Genomic DNA, 12,500 nt, shown 5'->3' on the forward strand with positions numbered 1-12,500 from the left:
GGTAATGTAGAGAGAATAAACAACATAATGTCCACAGTAATGTAGAGAGAATAAACAACATAATGTCCATGGTAATGTAGAGAGAATAAACAACATAATGTCCATGGTAATGTAGAGAAGAGACAACATAAGGTCCATGGTAATGTAGAGAGAATAAACAACATAATGTCCATGGTAATGTAGAGAAGAGACAATATAATGTCCATGGTAATGTAGAGAAGAGACAATATAATGTCCATGGTAATGTAGAGAAGAGACAACATAATGTCCACGGTAATGTAGAGAAGAGACAACATAATGTCCATGGTAATGTAGAGAAGAGACAACATAATGTCCATGGTAATGTAGAGAAGAGACAATATAATGTCCATGGTAATGTAAAGAGAATAAACAACATAATGTCCACGGTAATGTAGAGAGAATAAACAACATAATGTCCATGGTAATGTAGAGAAGAGACAATATAATGTCCATGGTAATGTAGAGAGAATAAACAACATAATGTCCACGGTAATGTAGAGAATATACAATATAATGTCCATGGTAATGTAGAGAAGAGACAATATAATGTCCATGGTAATGTAGAGAAGAGACAACATAATTTCCATGGTAATGTAGAGAGGAGACAATATAATGTCCATGGTAATGTAGAGAAGAGGCAATGTAATGTAGAGAAGAGACAATATAATGTCCATGGTAATGTAGAGAAGAGACAACATAATGTCCACGGTAATGTAGAGAAGAGACAATATAATGGCCACGGTAATGTAGAGAAGAGACAATATAATGTCCATGGTAATGTAGAGAAGAGACAATATAATGTCCATGGTAATGTAGAGAAGAGACAATATAATGTCCATGGTAATGTAGAGAGGAGACAACACAATGTCCACGGTAATGTAGAGAAGAGACAATATAATGTCCACGGTAATGTAGAGAAGAGACAATATAATGTCCATGGTAATGTAGAGAAGAGACAATATAATGTCCATGGTAATGTAGAGAAGAGACAACACAATGTCCACGGTAATGTAGAGAAGAGATAATATAATGTCCACGGTAATGTAGAGAAGAGACAATATAATGTCCATGGTAATGTAGAGAAGAGACAACACAATGTCCACGGTAATGTAGAGAAGAGACAACACAATGTCCACGGTAATGTAGAGAAGAGACAATATAATGTCCACGGTAATGTAGAGAAGAGACAACATAATGTCCACGGTAATGTAGAGAAGAGACATTATAAAGTCCACGGTAATGTAGAGAAGAGACATTATAATGTCCACGGTAATGTAGAGAAGAGACAACATAATGTCCACGGTAATGTAGAGAAGAGAGACAATATAATGTCCACGGTAATGTAGAGAAGAGAGACAATATAATGTCCACGGTAATGTAGAGAAGAGACAATATAATGTCCACGGTAATGTAGAGAAGAGACAATATAATGTCCATGGTAATGTAGAGAAGAGACAATATAATGTCCATGGTAATGTAGAGAAGAGACAATATAATGTCCATGGTAATGTAGAGAAGAGACAATATAATGTCCACGGTAATGTAGAGAAGAGACAACACAATGTCCACGGTAATGTAGAGAAGAGACAACACAATGTCCACGGTAATGTAGAGAAGAGACAACACAATGTCCACGGTAATGTAGAGAAGAGACAACACAATGTCCACGGTAATGTAGAGAAGAGACAATATAATGTCCACGGTAATGTAGAGAAGAGACAACATAATGTCCACGGTAATGTAGAGAAGAGACATTATAAAGTCCACGGTAATGTAGAGAAGAGACATTATAATGTCCACGGTAATGTAGAGAAGAGACAACATAATGTCCACGGTAATGTAGAGAAGAGAGACAATATAATGTCCATGGTAATGTAGAGAGAAAAGACAATATAATGTCCATGGTAATGTAGAGAGAAAAGACAATATAATGTCCATGGTAATGTAGAAAAGAGACAATACAATGTCCACGGTAATGTAGAGAGAAGCAATTAGATATAATGTACTAAATGGCAGATCAGAGAGAGGAGAGCTGAACAGGATCATATTTCTAGTATGTTCTGTGGTGATCTCCGTCATCTGTCAGCTATACAAGTGGATCTACTGTAACGTGGGGGAAACGTAATGATAATGCTAATTAGTTTGGACTTCGCCATTACAACTATATCAGGATGGATGAATAAATAGAACTGGCTCGGGTATCAATTAACCACATTACTGTGAAGGTGTTAACAGTACGTCAGTGAGCCCAGCTGATACCAAACAGAAGAGGCTATATCCAGCATTAGCTAACCCTAAATTTACCATCAGCTAACCTTAACCCTATAGCTACTGTTAGCTAACCCTATAGCTACTGTTAGCTAACCCTAAATTTACCATCAGCTAACCTTAACCCTATAGCTACTGTTAGCTAACCCTAAATTTACCATCAGCTAACCTTAACCCTATAGCTACTGTTAGCTAACCCTAAATTTACCATCAGCTAACCTTAACCCTATAGCTACTGTTAGCTAACCCTAAATTTACCATCAGCTAACCCTATAGCTACTGTTAGCTAACCCTATAGCTACTGTGAGGTAACCCTAACCCTATAGCTACTGTTAGCTAACCCTATAGCTACTGTTAGCTAACCCTATAGCTACTGTTAACTAACCCTATAGCTACTGTTAGCTAACCCTATAGCTACTGTGAGGTAACCCTATAGCTACTGTTAGCTAACCCTATAGCTACTGTGAGGTAACCCTATAGCTACGGGTAGGGTTACAGCTATACGGGTAGGGTTACAGCTATACGGGTAGGGTTACAGCTATACGGGTAGGGTTACAGCTATACGGGTAGGGTTACAGCTATATGGGTAGGATTACAGCTATACGGGTAAGGTTACAGCTATACGGGTAGGGTTACAGCTATACGGGTAGGGTTACAGCTATACGGGAGTGCTCCTACCTGCTGTCCCAGAAGCGTATCTTCCTGTCATAGTGTCCACTGACGATGACGTGCTCAGAACACACCACATCACTGCAGTAAGATAGAACCTCAATGGTCTGGATACCTGGGGGGGAGAGATAGAACCTCAATGGTCTGGATACCTGGGGGGGAGAGATAGAACCTCAATGGTCTGGATACCTGGGGAGAGATAGAACTTCAATGGTCTGGATACCTGGGGGGGAGAGATATAACCTCAATGGTCTGGATACCTGGGGGGGACAGAGACAGAACCTCAATGGTCTGGATACCTGGGGGGGAGAGATAGAACCTCAATGGTCTGGATACCTGGGGGGGAGAGATAGAACCTCAATGGTCTGGATACCTGGGGGGGAGAGATAGAACCTCAATGGTCTGGATACCTGGGGGGGAGAGATAGAACCTCAATGGTCTGGATACCTGGGAGGAGAGATAGAACCTCAATGGTCTGGATACCTGGGGGGGAGAGATAGAACCTCAATGGTCTGGATACCTGGGGGGGAGAGATAGAACCTCAATGGTCTGGATACCTGGGAGGAGAGATATAACCTCAATGGTCTGGATACCTGGGGGGGAGAGATAGAACCTTAATGGTCTGGATACCTGGGGGGGACAGAGACAGAACCTCAATGGTCTGGATACCTGGGGGGGAGAGATATAACCTGGCGGGGGGACTTTGTCCCTTTCGCTGAAAGATTACGGCCAGGGTCACTGTAGGGTCAAGGGTCAGGGTTAGAGTAAGGTCAGTCAATAACTTACAAGCAGCGCGGTGGAGATCCCAGATCTTGACGGTCCTGTCAGCGCTTCCTGTCACCACCTGGCGCAGGCTGCATTTAAACTTGGCTGCTGTCACTTTACGTGAGTGGCCTGTCAGAGTGAGCTGTAGAGTTGCCACACACACAAACACACAACGTTTTCCACAGCTGGGTCATCATTCTAAATTAGAGTATGTATCTTTCTACACTCATCACTCTCTCTCTCTCCAATCTCTCCTGGCTTTCTACACTCATCACTCTCTCTCCAATCTCTCCCTTCTTTCTACACTCATCACTCTCTCTCTCCAATCTCTCCTGTCTTTCTACACTCATCACTCTGTCTCTCCAACTCTCCTGTCTTTCTACACTCATCACTCTCTCTCCAATCTCTCCTGTCTTTCTACACTCATCATGTGGTCCCGTGTGGCTCAGTTGGTAGAGCATGGCGTTTGCAACGCCAGGGTTGTGGGTTCATTCCCCACGGGGGGACCAGGATGAATATGTATGATCTTTCCAATTTGTAAGTCGCTCTGGATAAGAGCGTCTGCTAAATGACTTAAATGTAAATGTAAATCACTCTCTCTCTCCAATCTCTCCTGTCTTTCTACACTCATCACTCTCTCTCTCCAATCTCTCCTGGCTTTCTACACTCATCACTCTCTCTCCAATCTCTCCCTTCTTTCTACACTCATCACTCTCTCTCTCCAATCTCTCCTGTCTTTCTACACTCATCACTCTGTCTCTCCAACTCTCCTGTCTTTCTACACTCATCACTCTCTCTCCAATCTCTCCTGTCTTTCTACACTCATCACTCTCTCTCTCCAATCTCTCCTGTCTTTCTACACTCATCACTCTCTCTCTCCAATCTCTCATGTCTTTCTACACTCATCACTCTCTCTCTCCAATCTCTCCTGTCTTTCTACACTCATCACTCTCTCTCTCCAATCTCTCCCTTCTTTCTACACTCATCACTCTCTCTCTCCAATCTCTCCTGTCTTTCTACACTCATCACTCTCTCTCTCCAATCTCTCATGTCTTTCTACACTCATCACTCTCTCTCTCCAATCTCTCCTATCCTTCTACACTCATCACTCTCTCTCCAATCTCTCCTGTCTTTCTAAACAAAAGTCTAATAAAAACAGACTATTAACCCTGTTCTCCATCCACAATCTTTTTAATCATTAATCATCCTTTTGTTTCTAAACATGGAAACAGTTTTATAAGAAATGTTCCTATTAAATCCACCAACATCTGGGAGTAGAAGGGATCTTGTCATTGGAACGAACTGCAAAAATCACTAACTTTAAGCACCAGCTGTCAGAGCAGCTCACAGATCACTGCACCTGTACATAGCCCATCCAACTACCTCATCCCCATACTGTATTTATTTATCTTTCTCCTTTGCAGCCCAGTATCTCTACTTGCACATTCATCTTCTGCACATCTATCACGCCAGTGTTTAATTGATATTTTGTAATTATTTTGCCACCTCATTTGCACTCACTGTATATATACTTTTTCTATTGTATTATTGACTGTATGTTTGTTTTACTCCATGTGTAACTCTGTGTTGTTGTTTGTGTCGCACTGCTATGCTTTATCTTGGCCAGGTCGTAGTTGTAAATGAGAACTTGTTCTCAACTAGCCTACCAGGTTAAAATAAAGGTGAAATAAAATAAATAAATAAAAAGTTATACTACACTGTTCTGTTATATTATCATTGGTACAGATTACACTGTTCTGTGATATTATCATTGGTACAGATTACACTGTTCTGTGATATTATCATTGGAACAGATTACACTGTTCTGTGATATTATCATTGGTACAGATTACACTGTTCTGTGATATTATCATTGGTACATATTATACTACACTGTTCTGTGATATTATCATTGGTACATATTATACTACACTGTTCTGTGATATTATCATTGGTACATATTATACTACACTGTTCTGTGATATTATCATTGGTACATATTATACTACACTGTTCTGTGATCTCATCATTGGTACATATTACACTACACTGTTCTGTGATATTATCATTGGTACATATTATACTACACTGTTCTGTGATATTATCATTGGTACATATTATACTACACTGTTCTGTGATCTCATCATTGGTACATATTACACTACACTGTTCTGTGATATTATCATTGGTACATATTATACTACACTGTTCTGTGATATTATCATTGGTACATATTATACTACACTGTTCTGTGATATTATCATTGGTACATATTATACTACACTGTTCTGTGATATTATCATTGGTACATATTATACTACACTGTTCTGTGATATTATCATTGGTACATATTATACTACACTGTTCTGTGATATTATCATTGGTACATATTATACTACACTGTTCTGTGATATTATCATTGGTACATATTATACTACACTGTTCTGTGATATTATCATTGGTACATATTATACTACACTGTTCTGTGATATTATCATTGGTACATATTATACTACACTGTTCTGTGATATTATCATTGGTACATATTATACTACACTGTTCTGTGATATTATCATTGGTACATATTATACTACACTGTTCTGTGATATTATCATTGGTACATATTATACTACACTGTTCTGTGATATTATCATTGGTACATATTATACTACACTGTTCTGTGATATTATCATTGGTACATATTATACTACACTGTTCTGTGATATTATCATTGGTACATATTATACTACACTGTTCTGTGATATTATCATTGGTACATATTATACTACACTGTTCTGTGATATTATCATTGGTACATATTATACTACACTGTTCTGTGATATTATCATTGGTACATATTATACTACACTGTTCTGTGATATTATCATTGGTACATATTATACTACACTGTTCTGTGATATTATCATTGGTACATATTATACTACACTGTTCTGTGATATTATCATTGGTACATATTATACTACACTGTTCTGTGATATTATCATTGGTACATATTATACTACACTGTTCTGTGATATTATCATTGGTACATATTATACTACACTGTTCTGTGATATTATCATTGGTACAGATTACACTGTTCTGTGATATTATCATTGGTACATATTACACTGTTCTGTGATATTATCATTGGTACATATTACACTGTTCTGTGATATCATTGGTACATATTACACTGTTCTGTGATATTATCATTGGTACATATTACACTGTTCTGTGATATTATCATTGGTACATATTACACTGTTCTGTGATATTATCATTGGTACATATTACACTGTTCTGTGATATTATCATTGGTACATATTACACTGTTCTGTGATATTATCATTGGTACAGATTACACTGTTCTGTGATATTATCATTGGTACATATTACACTGTTCTGTGATATTATCATTGGTACATATTATACTACACTGTTCTGTGATCTCATCATTGGTACAGATTATACTACACTGTTCTGTGATATTATCATTGGTACAGATTACACTGTTCTGTGATATTATCATTGGTACATATTATACTACACTGTTCTGTGATATTATCATTGGTACATATTATACTACACTGTTCTGTGATATTATCATTGGTACATATTATACTACACTGTTCTGTGATCTCATCATTGGTAGAGATTACACTGTTCTGTGATATTATCATTGGTACATATTATACTACACTGTTCTGTGATCTCATCATTGGTAGAGATTACACTACACTGTTCTGTGATCTCATCATTGGTACATATTATACTACACTGTTCTGTGATCTCATCATTGGTAGAGATTACACTACACTGTTCTGTTATCTCATCATTGGTACAGATTACACTACACTGTTCTGTTATCTCATCATTGGTACAGATTACACTACACTGTTCTGTGATCTTATCATTGGTACATATTACACTACACTGTGATCTCAACATTGGTACAGATTACACTACACTGTGATCTCATCATTGGTAGAGATTACACTACACTGTTCTGTGATCTTATCATTGGTACATATTACACTGTTCTGTGATCTTATCATTGGTAGAGATTACACTACAGTGTTCTGTTATCTCATCATTGGTACAGATTACACTACACTGTTCTGTGATCTTATCATTGGTACATATTACACTACACTGTGATCTCAACATTGGTACAGATTACACTACACTGTGATCTCATCATTGGTAGAGATTACACTACACTGTTCTGTGATCTTATCATTGGTACATATTACACTGTTCTGTGATCTTATCATTGGTAGAGATTACACTACACTGTTCTGTTATCTCATCATTGGTACAGATTACACTACACTGTTCTGTGATCTTATCATTGGTACATATTACACTACACTGTGATCTCAACATTGGTACAGATTACACTACACTGTGATCTCATCATTGGTAGAGATTACACTACACTGTTCTGTGATCTCATCATTGGTACAGATTACACTACACTGTTCTGTGTCTAAATTACACAGACACTGAACAGACCCTATCCAGCTCCACAATACATATGTGTGTGTGTGTGTGTGTGTGTGTGTGTGTGTGTGTGTGCGTGTGTGTGTAATTGTGTAATTGTGTGTGTAAGCGTGCTGATGATAGTATCAGCCTGGTTGCTTGGTTACCTTGGGAGCAGAGTCATCCAGCCGCCAGAACAGAGCTGATTTATCATACGATGCTGCTAAAACCCTGGTGCCCTAATGATGGGTTAGACACACACACACACACACACACACACACACACACACACACACACACACACACACACACACACACACACACACACACACACACACACACACACACACACAGAGGATCATTTCAACACATTATATAACTGTAAGCATCCTCAGGACACTGAGGACAGCTCCAGGTCCAATCAGTGGTACAGAACAGTGGTCCCTCATCATCAGGAGTAGACAGATAAACCACCGTTATATGGTGTATCATCTCGTCATATTAGTATATGGTGTATCATCTCTAGTCATATTAGTGTATGGTGTATCATCTCTAGTCATATTACAGTGTATGGTGTATCATCTCTAGTCATATTAGTGTATGGTGTATCATCTCTAGTCATATTAGTGTATGGTGTATCATCTCTAGTCATATTACAGTGTATGGTGTATCATCTCTAGTCATATTAGTATATGGTGTATCATCTCTAGTCATATTAGTGTATGGTGTATCATCTCTAGTCATATTAGTGTATGGTGTATCATCTCTAGTCATATTAGTGTATGGTCTATCATCTCTAGTCATATTAGTGTATGGTGTATCATCTCTAGTCATATTAGTGTATGGTGTATCATCTCTAGTCATATTAGTGTATGGTCTATCATCTCTAGTCATATTAGTGTATGGTCTATCATCTCTAGTCATATTACAGTGTATGGTGTATCATCTCTAGTCATATTACAGTGTATGGTGTATCATCTCTAGTCATATTAGTGTATGGTGTATCATCTCTAGTCATATTAGTGTATGGTGTATCATCTCTAGTCATATTAGTGTATGGTGTATCATCTCTAGTCATATTACAGTGTATGGTGTGTCATCTCTAGTCATATTAGTGTATGGTGTATCCTCTCTAGTCATATTACAGTGTATGGTGTATCCTCTCTAGTCATATTACAGTGTATGGTGTATCATCTCTAGTCATATTAGTGTATGGTGTATCATCTCTAGTCATATTAGTGTATGGTGTATCATCTCTAGTCATATTAGTGTATGGTGTATCATCTCTAGTCATATTACAGTGTATGGTGTATCATCTCTAGTCATATTAGTATATGGTGTATCATCTCTAGTCATATTAGTGTATGGTGTATCATCTCTAGTCATATTACAGTGTAGTGTATGGTGTATCATCTCTAGTCATATTAGTGTATGGTGTATCATCTCTAGTCATATTAGTGTATGGTGTATCATCTCTAGTCATATTAGTGTATGGTCTATCATCTCTAGTCATATTACAGTGTATGGTGTATCATCTCTAGTCATATTAGTGTATGGTGTATCATCTCTAGTCATATTACAGTGTATGGTGTATCATCTCTAGTCATATTAGTGTATGGTGTATCATCTCTAGTCATATTAGTGTATGGTGTATCATCTCTAGTCATATTAGTGTATGGTGTATCATCTCTAGTCATATTAGTGTATGGTGTATCATCTCTAGTCATATTACAGTGTATGGTGTATCATCTCTAGTCATATTACAGTGTATGGTGTATCATCTCTAGTCATATTAGTGTATGGTGTATCATCTCTAGTCATATTAGTGTATGGTGTATCATCTCTAGTCATATTAGTGTATGGTGTATCATCTCTAGTCATATTAGTGTATGGTGTATCATCTCTAGTCATATTACAGTGTATGGTGTATGATCTCTAGTCATATTAGTGTATGGTGTATGATCTCTAGTCATATTAGTGTATGGTGTATCATCTCTAGTCATATTAGTGTATGCTGTATCATCTCTAGTCATATTAGTGTATGGTGTATCATCTCTAGTCATATTACAGTGTATGGTGTATCATCTCTAGTCATATTACAGTGTATGGTGTATCATCTCTAGTCATATTACAGTGTATGGTGTATCATCTCTAGTCATATTACAGTGTATGGTGTATCATCTCTAGTCATATTAGTGTATGGTGTATCATCTCTAGTCATATTACAGTGTATGGTGTATCATCTCTAGTCATATTAGTGTATGGTGTATCATCTCTAGTCATATTAGTGTATGGTGTATCATCTCTAGTCATATTAGTGTATGGTGTATCTTCTCTAGTCATATTAGTGTATGGTGTATCATCTCTAGTCATATTAGTGTATGGTGTATCATCTCTAGTCATATTAGTGTATGGTGTATCATCTCTAGTCATATTACAGTGTATGGTGTATCATCTCTAGTCATATTAGTGTATGGTGTATCATCTCTAGTCATATTAGTGTATGGTGTATCATCTCTAGTCATATTAGTGTATGGTGTATCATCTCTAGTCATATTAGTGTATGGTGTATCTTCTCTAGTCATATTAGTGTATGGTGTATCATCTCTAGTCATATTAGTGTATGGTGTATCATCTCTAGTCATATTAGTGTATGGTGTATCATCTCTAGTCATATTACAGTGTATGGTGTATCATCTCTAGTCATATTAGTGTATGGTGTATCATCTCTAGTCATATTAGTGTATGGTGTATCATCTCTAGTCATATTAGTGTATGGTGTATCATCTCTAGTCATATTACAGTGTATGGTGTATCATCTCTAGTCATATTAGTGTATGGTGTATCATCTCTAGTCATATTAGTGTATGGTGTATCATCTCTAGTCATATTAGTGTATGGTGTATCATCTCTAGTCATATTAGTGTATGGTGTATCATCTCTAGTCATATTAGTGTATGGTGTATATCTCTAGTCATATTAGTGTATGGTGTATCATCTCTAGTCATATTACAGTGTATGGTGTATCATCTCTAGTCATATTAGTGTATGGTGTATCATCTCTAGTCATATTACAGTGTATGGTGTATCATCTCTAGTCATATTAGTGTACGGTGTATCATCTCTAGTCATATTAGTGTACGGTGTATCATCTCTAGTCATATTAGTGTACGGTGTATCATCTCTAGTCATATTACAGTGTATGGTGTATCATCTCTAGTCATATTACAGTGTATGGTGTATCATCTCTAGTCATATTACAGTGTATGGTGTATCATCTCTAGTCATATTACAGTGTACGGTGTATCATCTCTAGTCATATTAGTGTACGGTGTATCATCTCTAGTCATATTACAGTGTATGGTGTATCATCTCTAGTCATATTACAGTGTATGGTGTATCATCTCTAGTCATATTAGTATATGGTGTGTCATCTCCAGTCATTTTAGTATATGGTGTATCATCTCTAGTCATATTAGTATATGGTGTGTCATCTCTAGTCATATTAGTGTATGGTGTATCTTCTCTAGTCATATTACAGTGTATGGTGTATCATCTCTAGTCATATTAGTGTATGGTGTATCTTCTCTAGTCATATTAGTGTATGGTGTATCATCTCTAGTCATATTAGTGTATGGTGTATCATCTCTAGTCATATTACAGTGTATGGTGTATCTTCTCTAGTCATATTAGTGTATGGTGTTTCATCTCTAGTCATATTAGTGTATGGTGTATCATCTCTAGTCATATTAGTGTATGGTGTATCATCTCTAGTCATATTAGTGTATGGTGTATCATCTCTAGTCATATTACAGTGTATGGTGTATCATCTCTAGTCATATTACAGTGTATGGTGTATCATCTCTAGTCATATTACAGTGTATGGTGTATCATCTCTAGTCATATTACAGTGTATGGTGTATCATCTCTAGTCATATTACAGTGTATGGTGTTTCATCTCTAGTCATATTAGTGTATGGTGTATCATCTCTAGTCATATTACAGTGTAGTGTATGGTGTTAGAGCTAGTGTATTGTAGTGGTGGTGTAGTGTAGTGGTGATTTAGTACAGTGGTGATTTAGTGTAGTGGTGATTTAGTGTAGTGGTGAATTTAGTGCAGTGGTGATTTAGTGTAGTGGTGATTTAGTGTTGTGGTGATTTAGTGTAGTGGTGAATTTAGTGCAGTGGTGATTTAGTGTAGTGGTGATTTAGTGTAGTGGTGAATTTAGTGCAGTGGTGATTTAGTGTAGTGGTGATTTAGTGTAGTGGTGATTTAGTGTAGTGGTGATTTA

At 37.2% G+C, this 12,500-nt stretch overlaps 1 protein-coding gene across 2 annotated transcripts in view; it reads right to left on the reverse strand.

Annotated features, from left to right (window-relative positions):
* LOC139549584 (protein Atg16l2-like) overlaps positions 1 to 12,500 on the reverse strand; it is a 73,651-nt gene that overhangs the window by 32,801 nt on the left and 28,350 nt on the right. For both annotated transcript variants that reach the window (XM_071360228.1, XM_071360227.1), the window contains 3 exons: positions 8,376 to 8,447; positions 3,745 to 3,865; positions 2,968 to 3,073 (listed from right to left, as the gene is read on the reverse strand). In XM_071360228.1, the coding sequence (XP_071216329.1) occupies positions 2,968 to 3,073; positions 3,745 to 3,865; positions 8,376 to 8,447 (299 nt within the window). The remainder of the gene's footprint in view (positions 1 to 2,967; positions 3,074 to 3,744; positions 3,866 to 8,375; positions 8,448 to 12,500) is intronic.

Source organism: Salvelinus alpinus, chromosome 22 (assembly GCF_045679555.1).
Source record: "Salvelinus alpinus chromosome 22, SLU_Salpinus.1, whole genome shotgun sequence".
Taxonomy (NCBI): domain Eukaryota; kingdom Metazoa; phylum Chordata; class Actinopteri; order Salmoniformes; family Salmonidae; genus Salvelinus; species Salvelinus alpinus.